General features: G+C 32.3%; 2 protein-coding genes across 3 annotated transcripts in view; one reads left to right on the top strand and one right to left on the bottom strand.

The window, feature by feature from the left end:
- Positions 1–17,825, bottom strand: part of LOC126887461 (lysosomal aspartic protease-like) — a 53,943-nt gene that overhangs the window by 11,522 nt on the left and 24,596 nt on the right. The window contains exons 3-5 of the mRNA XM_050655004.1: positions 3,940–4,066; positions 2,769–2,887; positions 1,196–1,383 (exon numbers count right to left, since the gene is read on the bottom strand). Of these exons, the coding sequence (XP_050510961.1) occupies positions 1,196–1,383; positions 2,769–2,887; positions 3,940–4,066 (434 nt within the window). The remainder of the gene's footprint in view (positions 1–1,195; positions 1,384–2,768; positions 2,888–3,939; positions 4,067–17,825) is intronic.
- On the top strand, positions 9,242–16,443 carry LOC126887460 (E3 ubiquitin-protein ligase sina-like). 2 transcript variants are annotated; one of them, XM_050655002.1, is made up of 3 exons: positions 9,242–9,505; positions 10,776–12,301; positions 16,193–16,443. In XM_050655002.1, the coding sequence occupies exon 2, from the start codon at positions 10,781–10,783 to the stop codon at positions 12,299–12,301; it is 1,521 nt and encodes a 506-aa protein (XP_050510959.1). In that variant the 5' UTR covers positions 9,242–9,505; positions 10,776–10,780; the 3' UTR covers positions 16,193–16,443. The 2 variants fall into 2 exon arrangements, with proteins under 2 accessions (XP_050510959.1, XP_050510960.1); XM_050655003.1 differs by lacking the exon at positions 9,242–9,505 and adding an exon at positions 9,970–10,153.

Raw genomic sequence — 17,825 nt, forward strand, 5'->3', positions numbered from 1 at the left:
TATTAGACGATGATAAAATGATCGTGAACTTTTTCAGAATAACGGAGCTACATCGGTAATTATAGAACTTACAATAATTAGATACCAATTTAAATCTTAAATGTGCATTTTGTAACAACTGTGTTCAATTTCCCGCCTTTCAATATTGTCCCCAAAAAACTAAATCAGAATCTTCTTGGACAACGTTGTCACTCTTCACGTTATCGGTCGTGAAAGGTAGTATTAGGCATGTAATTTTAGGGGATTATCGCTGTTAATTGTTGTGGAATACTGAAGGAGGATTTAATTATGATAATTCACAGAATGGCAAACCCGCTTGCAATATACAACCGTTCTGAATCTCGTCTTTATTAAATTATTACATACAGTATAATGCACCCTGTGATAATATCTTTGTGTTTTCTGTTTATCGTGCAAGTGCAGTCATGCATAATGAAGTTCCTACAATAAAGTTATAATAAAGAGAAATAAAAAAGGTATTTTGTGTAATATTTTAAAGTATAAGTTTAGTATTATAGGAACTATTTCCTATAAAGGCTTTTTGCTAGGTATTCACAAAATTATTTATACTAGATTGCTTTCTGAAAAGTACCTTACAAATGTCCATAAGACGTACATTGAATGTACATAAGGTGTACACTGAAAGCTTCAACAACGTACACTGTACGTTTGTAGCGGACGTTCTATGGACGTCCAATTTTGTGAACTCTGGACGTTAGTTGGACGTCCATCGGATGTCCATTGTACCTTAGCGGGACGTCCATTGGACGTTCCAATGTACACAGATGTACGTCCATTGGATGTCCATAAAACGTACTTGTGCTATCTGGGTTGATACGCCGCCATTTATTGGGACACCCTGTATATTTCAAAATAATTTTAAAATGTAGATTTTATCAACTTACAAACTACTAATTTAAATTTTTTTTCAAATCTCTTACCATTTTGCTGTAATTGTCCGTCCCGTTAGTGGTGACTCACCCTGTATAAATAATCATAAACATTTCAATATTCATTTCAGTACTGTTTATTTTGCCGCCTACTGTATAACCTGCAATTGATTATGAATAGTTTGAATATGATTCATATGCAAAGTTGAGTTGAATGCAAAGTTTGAGTATTATGGTTCAAACCCTTTGATGGTAAAAATTGTGCCTTATTTATAATAACTTTCCAGTTATAAATTATATCTTACCTGTTTAAATAAATTGAAAATATAGGATTCTTAATCTTCTTTTCTCTATACAAAGTGTAGAAAAATGGTTCATAATCGCCACTTTTAGGTCCTAATCCTAGTACACCATCAGCCTTGTCAAACTGCATTGAATCCGGTACAATAGACATTTCAACAAACAAAAATGATGTAACGTTTGAGTGGGCGATCTACAACGAAAAAAATCAACTAATTTTTTACTTAGTAGTAGTAATAGTTTTAAATTTAGATAATAAGCATATATTTTGTAAAAGAGAGAATTCAAAACACATTGACTGGCCAGTTGGTTGCTTAAACCAGTGCCCATAAAACATAAACACACACACAGTAATATTTTAATATTTTTAAATATTATTAATATTGCTATTAGGATTGAAAACTACTTCATCTTTAAAAAAAAATTACTAAATAGTTAGTAATTTTGCCAATTTTGGCAAAATTGGTCAAAAACAAAAAAATTACCTACTAAAATCACTAGCCAGTTGTGTCTGAGCTTAGCAAACCGACTATATCTACAGTCGGAAAAATGAAAGAATACCCATGAACGATCACATCAATCACATATTTTGCTGTTTTTTTTTCATAAATAACAAACGAGAGAGATAGATTACAATCACAATCCAATAGGTCCCCTTAACGCTCGAGTAACTGCAAATTTAGCATACTTTCCTCCCCCACTATGAGGATTTATTGATAAAAAGCATGACTAGTTGTTAAAGCACATAACTTTTTTATTTTCCAACATAAGCAAATGAATCAAAAAAGAAAATGTTAAGAAAGCCTAAGTCTTCAATCGAGTTTTAATTTTAATATTTTATATATGCTAGAATATTCCACAGAGTGTTCCGAACTTTAAGAAAAAAACACAGTATGATTGTAACACCCAGTATAAAATGACATTTACCTGTCGAGCAACAATATTATTACACCGATATTCTTAACTATATAAGGCTATAATATACTAAAAGAATCACTCAAATCAGACAACAGGATTAGGAGATTCGAGACATCAAACATGTCCCATTTTTAAGGTGTTCGGCTAATTTTACCGGTGTGTGTATTCGCGGTGTGCAAGTACTTGGAAGGGAAACGAGAAACGACCGTGCGCGAGTCGCGGAGAAATATTGCAACTATCTTAAATAATTCATATTGTCAATTGAAATTGTCAAATTGACGTATATTTTATACCTTCTGTCATTGAAGCAGAAAAATTATATATTGCTCCACAATATTGATATGATATGCAATTATTATATAAAGGTAAATTTAATGAATTGTATTTTGCTTGCAGTACTGCATTTTAATACCTAATTTTATTTACTTACAATTGTTTACGTTTTCTGTACACAACCTGAATCTTATTTTTTCTTCTTATTATTTTTTTGGACTATGGCCTTGACAATTAGCCAGTAACCAGGACTAATATAATTGGCCAATATAATTAAAAGTGCGAATAAAAGTACAGAGCGTAGAAATAGGGGTCGCTTTGCCGAACTTGCACGGTCCCAATATGAAGAATTTAAACTGAACATAGAAAATTAAAAAAAGTACTTACATGAATATCATCGTATGAATAAACTCCAGTGAAATTAAAAGCTCCATCTTGTATAAAATATTGGGTACCATTCTTTTTAAAAGTTGAAGATTTGTAACGATCGTACAAGTTATGGCCACCTGTAAAAAAATTCATATTTAAAAATTTCATAAAACATGAGTGTGTAGGCGCAAAATTTCGCGCCGATGTGTTTTAAATGAATCCTGAAAAAAACTAACAAGTATTTTTTGAAACGTTTAAACGCAGAATGAAAAATTGCATTATTACCGAGGGCAGAAAGTCCCTGAAAACTTCTATAATGTTCATTTTAATCATTTCCCACATAACAATGATGTTCGCATCATGTTCGAAGCATATACTACCAACATTCGTCGGAGTACCTATATTCTTTTTAGTATATGCGTAGTACAAGCATAGCATGTACCTTAAAAACATTCTAAATTTCATGTTCTTTGCATATACTTCAAAGTATATTCTAGTACCGAATATACTGAGTACATTCGTGTACGTAGGATCCCGGAATATTCGTAAAAGGTTTTGACACAGTAAGTATGCGAGTATACTTATATAAAAACTGAAAATTCTATAATGTTGCATTGGGGGTATTTGTAATTTTATTGTAATTCTATGCATTTTTCTTATAAAGTCTTCCATTTGGTTTTACTTTTAGCCTATAAGCTAAATTTAAAACAGTTAAATGAAAAATTACAATACCAACAATGCCCATACGAATAATTATTATTGTGTATTTTTAAAACCATAAAATGAAAAATAATCTAAAAAACGACATAAAAACTACGTTTTTGATATCACGTATCTAAAACGTGATAAATGTGACGTCAGTTATGGTGGGACATATTCACGTGACTTTCGACGTCGAAAAAACGTGATAAACTGACGTGATTTGGTGATAATTATGACGTCTTTTCAACGTTTTGTAAACGTTATTTGGTTGCCTGGGAAGGTGGGTCGCCAGACATAAAAGGTTGGGAACCACTGATATACACAATGGTCAGACCACACCACACACACTGTATAGGGCACTGGTCTATGTAACCGGGCTCTCGAGATGCCATGTGTTGGAGTTTGACAATCATAATATATTAGAGTCGCCCTGCAGAGGCGTAGCGTAAGGGGTTAGTTTTTTACAGTATTATTTTACGATACTTACGGCATCCTGGAGTTAGGCTCGTATCACATCTTGACGACAATAACCATGAAAGGCCCCATGCGGTATCAAAAGAGACATCAAATGTTTTTCCTGGATGGCCAATGACTATTGTGCCATAAAACTCGTTCTGAAAATTATATTTCCATCAATAAATTTATTTTTGATGCAGAAATAGTAAATGTTTGAGGTTAAACAATGTACCTACACATTGAAGAAAAATTTGAAATTTTGTATGGACCCTTCAAACTTAAGCCTTTTTGACTAGCGACAAGGACATACATATATATAAAAGGCTAGGACGTCAAGCGGAAACGCAGTTTGTTCAAAACGATAACTCCTAGCACCACCTAAGAAAGAAGTCAGAACAAAGTACCTACCATCAAGATCTGTCAAGAGTGAAAAGAAAGTCAAATTTAAGTATCTAAATTGAAGTGTCACGAATGAATAAATTAATGATTTGAAGTAATTTTTATTTTTCAGGTTTATTTCATTGCCACCTGCTCCCAAGACACGATAAAATAAAAGGGAGTCAGGAAAAATCAAATGAAGACACGATAAATTAGGAGGAACTCGTGCAAAAAGAAAGGGATACGAGATAAAATTAAGAGGAAGACAGGATAAAACCGTTAAATGTCGGGGAAAGACAGGAAAAATTAAAGATAGCCAAGAAAAATTCAGAGGGATTCTGAAAAAATTAGAGGAAGTAAGGAAAAATTTAAAAATTTCATGAAATTATGAAATGGAAAATTATGAAATACCTAGCAGCAGCACTATCATAATTAAAGAACAACAAAGCACCGGGACCAGATGGAATCCTTGCTGAAATGTTGAAATAAGGGAAAGAAGAAATCTTACAAACATTAAGAAATATATTTAATCAGTGTCTACATAAAGGAGAAATACCCGACGAATGGAATGAAAATCTTACAATCCTGCTATTTAAAAAAGGCGATAGAAAGGACATAAAAAATTACAGACCCATCATCACTGCTGTCGCAAACGTACCTATAAACTATTCATGAGGATTATCAACAACAGGCTAACACACAAATTGGACTCATATCAACCAGCAGAGCAGGCAGGATTCCAAAAAGGATATAGCACCGCAACGCACTGACCATCTTCTAACAATTAGGACACTAATAGAGAAAGCTAACGAATACGATATAGATCTACGACAGTGGAGTGCGACAGGGAGATGTTATTTCTCCTAAACTAATTACATTAGCACTTGAAGATGCTTCCGAAGCAATGGAATGGACATACATATGGAAATAAACATAAATGGAAAGAAACTAAACCACCTAAGATATGCAGACGATGTAGTAGCACAGTATAAAGAGGGACAGTAGAACCACTCTCCGAAAAATTGGAAGTAAAATCTGTAGTCGCGCATGGCGACCGCGCAATGTTCTTGGCCGCTTTTGCCCCACTCTCGCATTGCTATTCGCATAGAAACGTACGCCTTTTAACAGGGAAAACCCGCATCCACCACTGGTGAATTACCAATTGCGTACTGCCGGTATTACTTCCTGAGATCAAAGCGCCGACAGAGGAGTGGTTTTACTGTGGAACCTCTATATACTGTGGTAATGGCATCAAGTTTTAAAGAACTACAAACCATGCTAACCAAACTAGCAAATGAATCCGAACAAATAAGTCTAAAAATGAATTTTGCCAAAACAAAAACAATGACAAACACACAAGGTAATATTACGTAGAAACGTAATACTAAGCGACACCACAATAGAAGTAAATGATTATATATATTTGGGACAGATAATAAAAATAAATAAGGAAAGCCCAACAGAGGAGGTAAAAAGAGGGGTCAGATTAGCCTGGGCAGGATTTGGGAAATTAAAATGGGTCCTAAAGAATAAAAAATACAACAACACTTAAAAACAAAAGTGTTTGACCAGTGCATACTCCCAATTCTCACATACGCATGCCAAACATGGACCTTGACTAAAGCAAACATGGATAAAATAATGAAGACACAAAGAGCCATGGAGAGAGCAATGTTACGAGTAAAATGAACAGACAAAAAGCAAAACAACTGGGTGAGAAATAAAGCAAAAGTCATAACGCAGGCCAACATATTTCCAGGCTAAAATAGAGCTTCGGTCATGACGCTAGACAAACGGACAATAGGTGGAATACCACGATACAACATGAAGACCATGCACAATGGAGACCATGGACAGGAAAGAGAGCAAGAGGACCACCCCAGATGAGATGGTCCAAGTAGCAATTTGTCGACGCGACAACGTTGTCTACCGCGTGGCGTAGAAGACGACCCTATTCTGCACTAATTGGGTAGACGTTTTTTGAGTTGTCTTGACGTTGCCTAGGCAACCTCCTATGAAGCAACATCGTTTCGTAAGCGTTGCATAAGACAACTGAAGCGACTATAAAAAGAACCTGCGCGTGCAATGGTTGCTCAAGGAGTCAGACTAGTTATGTTTTTTTACCTATATTTTTAACACCTGTATGGTGAATGCGAAAACCAAAAAGGTAACTATTTTGACATCGTATTAGGTATTTAAATTTATATAAATACATAAAGGACATAACAAAATTACCTGATCTGAAATTTATAAACGCATCTCAGATTACCGTCAAATATGGATACTTCACCTTTAAAAAACACACGCGCTACTTTTTTACGACATTTTTGACAAAAATATGCAAATTTAAAAAAATCAAATTTTAATATAAAAGTCAAAATTTATGTTAAAGATGTTCTGTATAAATTTAATGTATTGATGGTGCTTTTAAAGTTATCAGAAAATGCCTGCATTTTTTATATTCTGTGTTTTCATTTTCTTTACATCCCAAAAATCTCAAGTAAAAGCAAAATGGTGCATTAAACAATATTACTAAAAAATACCTTATTACCAACTCTAGACCGATAAGACAACTTAGAAGTCCAATCGCCAACCAAACCCGGCCGCGCTGACCATCCCAACCATTTTAGAACGCGCCCTCTTATTGGGTGACAGAGAGGTCATGTGACCAGTGTCAAAAGTGTAGCCATCTCCTTAACAGCGTTTCCACATTTAGGAGATTTCTAGATTTCTACTTTTTTGGTAGATTTTTGATATTTTTTAAAATATTGTAGTAGGTAATATTTTTTAGTAGATTTTTGGTATATTTCAACATTTTGTTATGACTAAAATAAAATTTGCTTTTTAATAGTATTTACCCCATTTCTAAATTAATTTTCACACATTTGGTTACAATTTCCCAATCCGAAAATAAGATTCAGAATAAATAGGTCATTGCCGAAAATAAGATTCAGGACGTAGATGATGAATATTACAGAGAAATGAAACTGGATTCTTGTGTAACAAACTTGCAGATTTCAAGTAACAGTGCAAGCAGTATTTCAGGTGTTATTGAAGAGTTCTTGCATTCGGTGAGCCTATTAGAAGCTAACGATGGAAAAATAAAATATCTAAACATATGTAACTTTGCAAAACACAAAATGTTGTGTTCACGTGTTTCTAATGTTAAATGCGAAACAATTGTTTGAAGAATTTGATCCAGACATGCAGCTGTTAAAATTAGTGGATGACAAAATATTCTAGTTGTTAAATGTACCTATTCATTTTTTTCGAATCATTAGGAAACTATAATAAGTATTTTTGAAAAATTTAAACGCAGAATGAAAGACTGCATTATTTAGAAAAACCAAAACGTTTCTTTTGAATGAGATATTTGGAATTAAAATGACACTACATTTTTGTCCTTGGACTTTTTGTCCTTGGAATAACGTAATCTTTCTTTCTGCGTTTAAATTTTTCAAAATACTTTTAGTTTTCTTAGGATTCGCAAAAAATGAAAACATTTAAAATACATTGAACATTTTAACGGGCGACATTTTACGCCTATCCCCGTAAGTTAGCTGTTGTTTTTATTATCAAAAATCCCAAATATATCCCAAAAATCCTTAAGTATATTTTAGTTTTTGATTTAGTAGATTTTAGCTAAAAAATGGTAATTACCAGTTGTTGTTTTGGAATAATTAGGTTTCCAATTTTTTGGAATTCCTCTTGGGACAGTTAAGACGGATATGCAGATTACTGTATAAGTATACTGTATTTACATGGCCTAAAAAGAATCTACTGATTTTGTGAGAGCAAAACTACTGAAAGAGTAAAAACTGACCTGGCAACCCCGTCTAGCAAAGCTGATACAAAGATTGAAAGATTAAGGTTATCAAATCTACTGATAAAACAGTGGGCAATGGAATGGAAACCAGCTATTAAAAAAACAAACAAACAGGTTGTTAAATAAATCGAAAATTTCCAGCAAAATAAAACATATAAAATAAGAAAAAAATAAGGTTATAAAGTAAATTCTTTTTCTCCTTCTGAAGTTGCCGCAAAGGTGTCAAACACCTAGGGTCGTGACAGACAATTTCAGAGTCGGCCAGAAAACCCAAATCGGCCAGGGCGTAAATTAGTTTAGCATTATAACGTTTTTAAGTCGTTGCGATTGTTGAAAAAACTGAACTGTGATATGTAGTTGTCACAATGGTAATAAATTAGTTGCCCGTATAACTAAAGGTACCTATTACTTAAAGTTGTAACATCGTAATGTCAGTCGGGATAGGGGACACGTTGGGCGAAACAACTGAAAATGCTCTCGGGCAACGTTATATACAGTGCATTTGTTTGTACTGACAACCAATGTGTCGAAAAATTGCTACTTGGGGGGGAGACGACATTAAAAAGATAGGAGGAACGCACTGGAAACAGAAAGCACTAAAAAGAAGCAAATGGAGGAAACTGGGGGAAGCCTATGTTCAAAATTGGACGAATTAAAGGGGAAACGAAGAAGGAAAAATTAAAGGGAGTCAGGAAAAATTGAGCTAAACATTATAAAATAGGAGGGCGTCGACGGAATGAGTTCAAGCCGAATTGAAAAGCATGAATATAAGACAATGCATGGAGGAGAAGGGCACAAGAGAGATCTGAATGGAAGGACATAGCCAAGCAGGCAAAGATCCATCCAGGATTATGATGTCAAAAGAAGAATAAGAAGAACCTTACATTTTTCCTATTTAAATAAGTAATAAACTTTTTATTAAACTTGTTAACTTATTAAACAAAAAGATCGCCAGCAGTTTTCTAAATATCTTAATATTCATCATTAGTTTTTGAAATATTATATTAATTTCCATTCCAGACCTGTTCATTGTATTTTGTGTAGCTGAATAGCTTAATAGCTCACTCTAAAACACTTGATGGCAAAAGAGAAGATTGAATGACATATGACATTTGAAGATTTAGTTTGTTGGTTTGTGTGGTTTGTTTACATTTTGTGATAAATTTTAAAAATAAACAGAAAGTACCAGATCCCAGATCGATAATAATTATTAATAATATAAGTTCAAATGTTGATGTGATTGTTATTCAGTTTATACATTTCACAACAGTGATGATAGTGAAAAACCTGACGTAAGAATCTTACACATTGTTACAGTTTTTTAAGTTTCATTACATGTGTGAAATAAAAAGGCATTCGCAGTAAACTGTACAAATATCTACAGAAAAAATAGGTAAGTTACCTTATAAATACATTTTTAATGTAGTATTGTAGGATCTTTTAATTTCACTGACCATAATTGTGCCAATAACGTAAACTGTAATCTTAACCAATTGTTAAACACTACCATCATTAACAATACCTAATACAGTCGAACCCTTTGTGCCAAGCAAAAGTATTCAGTCGAGCCCTTTGAGCCAAGCAAAAGTATTCCTATAATCGAGATATTCTAATAACTGATCATTGTTAGCTAGTAGAAGCTTTCGGGACCTCAAATTTCTATTCCTCAAACTGAGATATTCCTATAACCAGTATTCCAATAAGCAGGTTCGACTGTATATAAGAGCAAGATCAAAAACAATAAAATATATATTCATAGTTTTTGTAATAAGTAAATTTTACTCATCGTAAATGAGATAACGTTGGATTTAAAGTTAAGTTTAAAGCAAGGAATGTAGATGCATATGTGTCTATAGTGTATTGTGGGTCAATCTTTGTTTAATGTTCTGGGCCATAAATAAAATCATATCAGAATAAACAAACACTATCTTTAATTAAAATTATTGGAAAAACACCAATGTTATCACGAATCATTTGTGAGGTTACAGCCACCATGATGTTACTCCAGACAAAAGATGATTACCTATTATCAAAGAATATAGTATGCATCTATATTATTTTTGCTATTACAGTAAAACCTCCATTAACTGAAATAATTGGGGGGAAGTGCGTCTCGGATAACAAGAATTTCAGTTAAAAATAACATTGCTTTTTGTATTCTTCTTGCATCAAATTACATAGTTCTTGGTCAAAGTTGGTATTAAAACATACTATGAGGTGAATTCGTAATGTTTTCTTTATTGTAAAATAGAACACAACAATAAAATTAAGGAAAATGAACACATTTGAAATGTTTTTAAAAAAAATTTCTTTTCCTTTGACATTTATGTTTTGCAGCTATGTTTATTACTTATATGGACGTTTCGGTTAAACGATGTTTCAGTTAAAAAGGGTTCGGTTAACGGAGGTTTTACTGTATTACAAACATATTTGTGTGAAGTTTTGTATTAACAATTGCAAATAAAATACGTAGCTAGATAGTGTGATGCCTAGACATTTAAACTCCATCGCTTGTTCTAAATATAAAACGTGCTTCAAAATGCAAGACCTTTTAAATAGGACAGAATGTAGAAGATCGTAACATTTTATAACATTGAATCCTGTGAATTTACTTAAATTTTCTTTAGCATAATACAATGTTATCATTACATATCTTTTTTAAGGTGCAATGGCAGAACAATCGCTCATGAGTTTTATGGATGAATTACTAGAAAGCATGTGCCTCTTCTGTGCAGTTTGTAAAGATATTTTAAAACCTCCTATTATGTTAGTGGAGAATGTAGGAAACGTATGTACAAAATGTTATGAAGAAAAGCAGGAAGTAATGAACTGGAAGAGTATGAAAAACTCAGCTTTGGAAAATATATTGAATTTATTAAAACTGCCTTGCAAATATAAAGCCAAAGGTTGTGCTGTAAGGGTATCGTATGAAGATTTAGATTTTCACCAAAGTGGTTGTAAATATCGCACCAAAGTATGCTCCATGTTAAAGTTCGGTTGTGATTGGGAAGGAAGTACGATTGATTTCATAGAACACTTTAAAGAATGCCATGGCGATCATGTTATTAACTTTGAAAACAACTTATTTTTCTTAGAAACCTCCCTCAATGATACAAACATGGTAAAGTTACTGGTAATGAAGCAACACACTTTTATACTTAGGATGCAGACCAATCTTCAAAAAAATAAGCTATTCTACATAATTTGTAGTGTAGATGATGATTACTCTTCGTTTTGTGAGTACTCAGTCAAGCACAAAGGAGGTAGTGAAAACTACATTAAAACAAAATCAAAAATTGTTTCTTCGTATCACATTTATAACGAGTTTAATGAAAACATTGCTGTGGAAATCGACCTAGATGCACTTAAGCAAATCTCCCACATTTCTGATACTATTACTAATATATTTAAAATCAAATTGGAAGAATCTTCAGGGGAAACAATCGATGATAAAATATTACACTTTTTTGAATGTCCTGTGTGTAAAAACTTTATGAAGCCACCTATTTTTCAATGCAGTTCAGGCCACAGTATTTGCAACATGTGTAGACCTAGACTAGAAAAGTGTCCAACATGCAGATCAGCATTTGGTAATACCCGAAACTATTCTTTAGAAGGCCTGACAGCAGGTGTTCAATATCCGTGTGTGTATCACGATTCTGGATGTTTAGAAATAGGATCTGCCAATCATATCGTAAAACACGAAAGTGAATGTTCGTTTAAACCTTACAATTGCCCTTTTCCAACTTGTACATCAAATGGAAATCATGAAGTTATAGTTCAGCACCTTATAAATTTTCATTTCGACTCAGTTATATACTGCGGCAGTACAAGTTACACTGATTCTTTCCGCTTAGACCAGAACAACTGTTACAATAAAATATTTGATAGAAAGTGTATTATAACGTGTAATCACATATTTAGAATTACTTGTCGAAGAGTGGCTGAACATTGTCTGATGGCTGCTGAAATTGTGGGGAGCAAAAACGATTTAAAAACGTTTATCTATGAGGTATCAATAATAGACATGAGAAGACCAGAGAAGAAATTGATCAGAACAGACTATTGTTTAAACGAAATGCCTGAAGATGAGCTGTTCAAAAAATGCATTATGTTTCCCAATAGTGTCCTGTCTTCGTATTCTAATCACGGAATGGTTACTTTCAATGTAGCTATCAAAGAAAAATAGGTAAGTCAATGGTTCATTTTATAATTTATTTTATGCCATACCGGTTTAATATTGTGTATTTGTTACTTAGTTACGAACCACATAATTGCTAACTAACATCACTTTCCCAGCAACGGTACTAAATACCTGCTGCGATACAATATTTCTTCTAATTAATATAAATTAAAATTAAAACTTTAATTGATGTAATGAACCAGTATGACATAAAGTTTTGTAAGCACCACATGCATTATTAGATGTTTATACCCTTGGGCGACATACAAAGTCTCGGGCCAAAGGCCGTCGAGTTTATAAGCTTGTCGTTCTTAGGGTATAAACATCTATTTAATGCCCTTGATACATAAATAACTATAAAAGGTGTTAAGATAGGCAAAATGCCCTGACTACCATAATTTAATTTTTTTCATTTTTTTACATTCTGTGGCATTAAATATTAAGATTCAGTGCAATTTGTATAGTCCGTTCTTTAACGGTAAAATATTGCAAAACCTCTAAATTTTAAAGAACCGCTTGGATAGACATGAAATTTGGTATACACATAGCTAATAAGTCAAAGAAAAAAAGTGATATTGTGCCGATATGTGCTTTTGCCCTGGGGGTGGGTTTCACCCCCTTTGGGGGTAAAAAAATATTCGTCCAAAGAAAGTCAGGAAATGGATAAACTGGCTAATTTTAAGTAACTTTTGTTCTATAGAGTTTTTCACTAAGTCAATACTTTTCGAGTTATTTGGCAGTGAATATGTTCATTTTTTCAACAAAATAACCACGCTTTTAGACGGTTTTTCGCAAATAACTCAAATAGTAAGGACTTTGTTGAAAAAACATTCTTGGCAAAACTATAGCCTGTAATAAATTTAAAGAAATGTTGTATATATCTCGTATCTACTCCTAGTAGAAGTAAAGTTATAGCCAATGAAAAATAGGTTCATATTTGTCAAATTCCAAATGGAATACTTTAACGTGAAATAACCAAAAATGAAGCACATTTCGGGGAAAACTCATTACAACTGATTTAAAGTGTTTAAAAAAAGCTTCATTTTTGTTTTATAAAAAAAATTTCTAGCATCAAAATTAAACAAGTTACGCTCAAAATAAAGTTAGTAACTTTTGGTTTTGTTAAAAAATCGAGAAAATCACCCCCTAATTAGTATCTTAAATAAAATAAACAAAATAACCACGCTTTTAGACGGTTTCTCGCAAATAACTCAAATAGTAAGTATTTTGTCGAAAAAACATTCTTAGCAAAAATATAGCCCGTAAAAAATTTAAAAAAATGGTGTATATGTCACGTCTTTTCACCTAGTAGAAGCAGAGTTATAGCTAATGAAAAATGGGTTCATATTCGTCAAATTCCAAATGGAATACTTTAACGTGAAATAACCAAAAATGAAGCAGATTTCGGGGAAAACTCATTACAACTTATTTAAAGTGTTTAAAAAAAGCTTCATTTTTGTTTTATAAAAAAAATTTCTAGCATCAAAATTAAACAAGTTACGCTCAAAATAAAGTTAGTCCCTTATGGTTTTGGTAAAAAAATCGAGAAAATCACGCCCCAATTAGTATCTTAAATGAACTTAATCGTTACGACTTAACAAGTTTCTTGACTCGTGTATATATTATTTATATGATCTGTAAGTTTCATCGGTACAAAGTCCTTATTATTGAAAGGGCTGTAGTTAAAAGGGGTTGAACGAGTCACTGATCACGAATGTATGCAAATTTAGAAACACCAAATCTTAATCAATTTTTGTCTAACAGAAAAACAAAAAATACATTATATTCAGAAAAGCAAATCTGACTTTTTTTATTTTTCGAGATTTTTGGTATCTCTAATAGCCACTTTACACCATGCAACTAATTGCGCAATTAATTGCACAATTTCTTGCAGCAATAGAAATTGCATCGTGTCATACGCGAATTGCACAGAAAAGCTGCAACTCCTTGCTGCAAGAATAAGTTGCAGCTAAATAGAACATGTCCTATTTTTCATGCAATTTTTTCTGCAATTTGGTTATATTTTTAGTAACTTTTAAGGCTACAGTGTTTGTTTTTACTTTTCTGCTGTCAACAAATAAAAGATTTTGATGACATTGAACTTCTGTCATCTTAAATTTCAAACCAAACAATTTATTAACAAAACTAGAGGAACTTTTTACCAATTTCACGCTTCACAGATAATATTATTCAGGTGAATAACTTTAATTATGCAACATAGGGATTAAAAAAAACTATTTTATTTCTTACAACTTGTTTCCTTTTGTAAATGAATAATATGTATTACATACTTGGATTAGGTATTAATTGATTTTGTTATACTTAATACATAATATTATAATTTTCTCAAATTATAATCTAACATCTTTAATCTAATATCTGATAATTCTACTCAAAAAATTACATTTAATTTGTAAAAACAAACATAACCTAAAATTTATTCTATTTTGTCAAAGTTTCTGTCTATTTCATGTCAGTTTATGCAATTGTTTGCACCGTGTAATCACTTTATTGCAGAAAGTTAGTTGCAACTTATTGCACAAGTTCTTGCGCAAGAAATTGTGCAATTAATTGCGCAATTACTTGCATCGTGTAAAGTGGCTATAACAATTTTTAAGTTATTTTGAAAAAAAGCATATTTTTTAAAATTTAAATTTTTAAAAATTTTACTTTAAAACCAAATTTTTTCAAAAATAAGCACTTTGAATCGATGAAACTTACAGATCATATAAACACAACATAAGTAAAATCATTTGTGGAGCGGTAATGATTAATTTCATTTAAGTTGCTAATTAGGGGGTGGTCTTCCCGATTTCTTTTTTGCAAAAACAAAAGGGACCAACTTTATTTTGAGCGTAACTTGCTTAAATTTAATGCTAGAAACTTTTTGTAAAAACAAAAATGAAGCTTTTTTTAAACACTTTAAAAAAGTTATAATGGATTTTCCCCAAAAAGTGCTTACTTTTTTGGATATTTCACGTCGAAATATTCTATTTGAAATTTGGTAAATATGAATCTATTTTTCATTGGCTATAACTCTGGTTCTACGAAATACAGAGACCTAACGCGTACACCATTTTTTTTACTTTTTTATAGGTTATATTTTTGCTAAGAACTTTTTTTTTCGACAAAATACTTACTTTTTGAGTTATTTGCAAAAAACTGTCTAAAAATGTGGTTATTTTGTTGAAAAATGAACATATTCACTCGCAAATAACTCGAAAAGTGTTGTCTTGGTGAAAAAGCTCTATAGAACAAAAGTTACTTAAAATTAATCAGTTTATCCATTTCCGGACCTATTTTGGATATATATTTTTTCACCTCCAAGAGGGGGTAACAGTCACCCCGAGGGCAAAAGCACACATCAGCACAATATCACTTTTTTTCTTTGACATGTAAGCTATACGTATGCCAAATTTCATGTCAATCCAAGCGGTTCTTTAAAATTTAGAGCAAAAACCGTGAAAGAATGGACTAGTAGACTCAGTGTGAATGTTGTGAAATTGGGCTAACCATTATTTTGTTTAGTTTGGTCGAAAAAAATTGTTAAAATGAGGAATAGATCATTTTACAGTTAAAGAATAGGTAAATTTATTTACTAAGACCAATAAGAATAATGATTTTAAAAAATCATCAAAAATGCTCAATAGTATTATTAAATTTGTGACTTCACCACATATTAGTTCAAATTCATCAATAATTCTTTGTTTCAAATCCTGCAAACATGTTTACCGCCTAATGTAAATAAGTGACTTTCAAAAACCCCAAAGAAAAAATCTGACGGATTAAGGTCCGGAGAACGAGCGGGCCATTCTATTAATATGTAACTTGTTGCTATTTGTATAGATACATTTCTGATTAAATATTTTATAGTAATTTCTCATATTTTTTTTTTAGGAAAATAATTGGACATGTGTGTTCCTTAAACTGTTATGAAGATCAGTTTAAGTGGAAGTGAGGATGAAAATAACATATTTTATTAGGATTCTTAGGAGAGTTTACTGAATGCAAATATATTATATGTGTTACTATGACTGTTTTAGTGCCAAATGGACTTTGTCAAATAATGTATATTTTAATTATTGTTTAACTTTGGTGAATTTAAGCTCAATTAACAAATTAAACAATTGTTTTCTCTGGTGTATAAAGCATTTTTTTTGTTAGCTAGGAGCTATACTGGGACCGTATTGTCCTCACAGAGTAAACAGTGGCACATAATAGGCCATATCTCATATTACTTAATAAATTAATGGGACAAACAGCACTAATTCATGTGGGGACACCTAACAGTAATAATCTGCGTGTTACATAAGGTTTGTTCCAACATGAACTTTTGGACGGTCCAGAAATCGTCACGAAACTACTTGTACCGTTTGTTGTGCGCATGTTCGTAATTGTATCGCCCAGTTATCGTCCCATGACGGTAATCATATATTTGTCATTTTTATTGGTGACAGCTTGTGTGCTTTTAGTCGATCAAAGGCTCAAAAACTTTAAAGAATTAAGTCCTAGTGCGCAAGTCAGTCCAAATGCATTTGCCCGATTACTGAAATGATCATCACGAAACCGTCACCGAAAGATCACAATTCTTGTTGGAACAGTGGGAAGGACGATCCGATGACGATCATATTTTTGTTGGAACGGATTTTGTTTACTGCGCAGGAGCATTACCGTTTCGTGACGGTTCTCGGTCGTGTTGGAACAAACCTATAATGTATAACGAAAATATTGTCAAGTACAGAGATCTAGAAATTAAAATACTAGACAATAGAGATTGGAAGGTACCCAGACAATACCTATTATTCTCTCTCCAACTGAACTCCGAAGAACCTCTAGTATGTTCTTTAAAGGTAAAATATTGCAAAACCTCTAAATTTTAAAGAACCGCTTGGATTGAAATTTTGTTCTATAAAGTTTTTTCACCAAGTTAATACTTTTCGAGTTATTTGCGAGTGAATAATGTTCATTTTTCTACAAAATTACCACGTTTTCGGTCGATTTTTCGCAAATAACTCGAAAAGTAAGTATTTGGTCGAAAAAAAATTCTTATCAAAAATATAGCACCTAAAGAAATGAAAAACATGGTGTATAATATATTAGGTCACCATACCTAGTAGAAGCAGAGTTATAGCTAATGAAAAAAGAGGTTCATATTCGTCAAATTCCAAATCGAATATTTTAACGTGCCATAACCAAAAAACAAAGCACTTTTTTGGGGGAAAATCATTTTAACTTTTTTAAAGTGTTTAAAAAATGCTTATTTTTGTTTTTTAAAAAAATTTCTTAGCATCAAAAGTAAACAAATTACGCTCAAAATAAAGTTGGTCCCTTTTTTTGGTAAGAAATCGGGAAAATCACCTCCTAATTAGCATTTCAAATGGACTTAATTGTTACCACTTCACAAGTTTCTTACTCGCGTATGATCTGTAAGTTTCATCGGTTCAAAGTCCTTATTTTTGAAAGAGCTGTAGTTCAAAGGGCTTGAACGAGTCACTTATCACGAGTGTATGCAAATTTAGAAACACCGAAT

Source organism: Diabrotica virgifera, chromosome 6, assembly GCF_917563875.1.
Source record: "Diabrotica virgifera virgifera chromosome 6, PGI_DIABVI_V3a".
Lineage (NCBI taxonomy): Eukaryota > Metazoa > Arthropoda > Insecta > Coleoptera > Chrysomelidae > Diabrotica > Diabrotica virgifera.

Coding starts and splice junctions, on each gene's coding strand:
- LOC126887460 (XM_050655002.1), top strand. CDS start 10,781: ATGGCAGAACAATCGCTCATGAGTTTTATGGATGAATTACTAGAAAGC.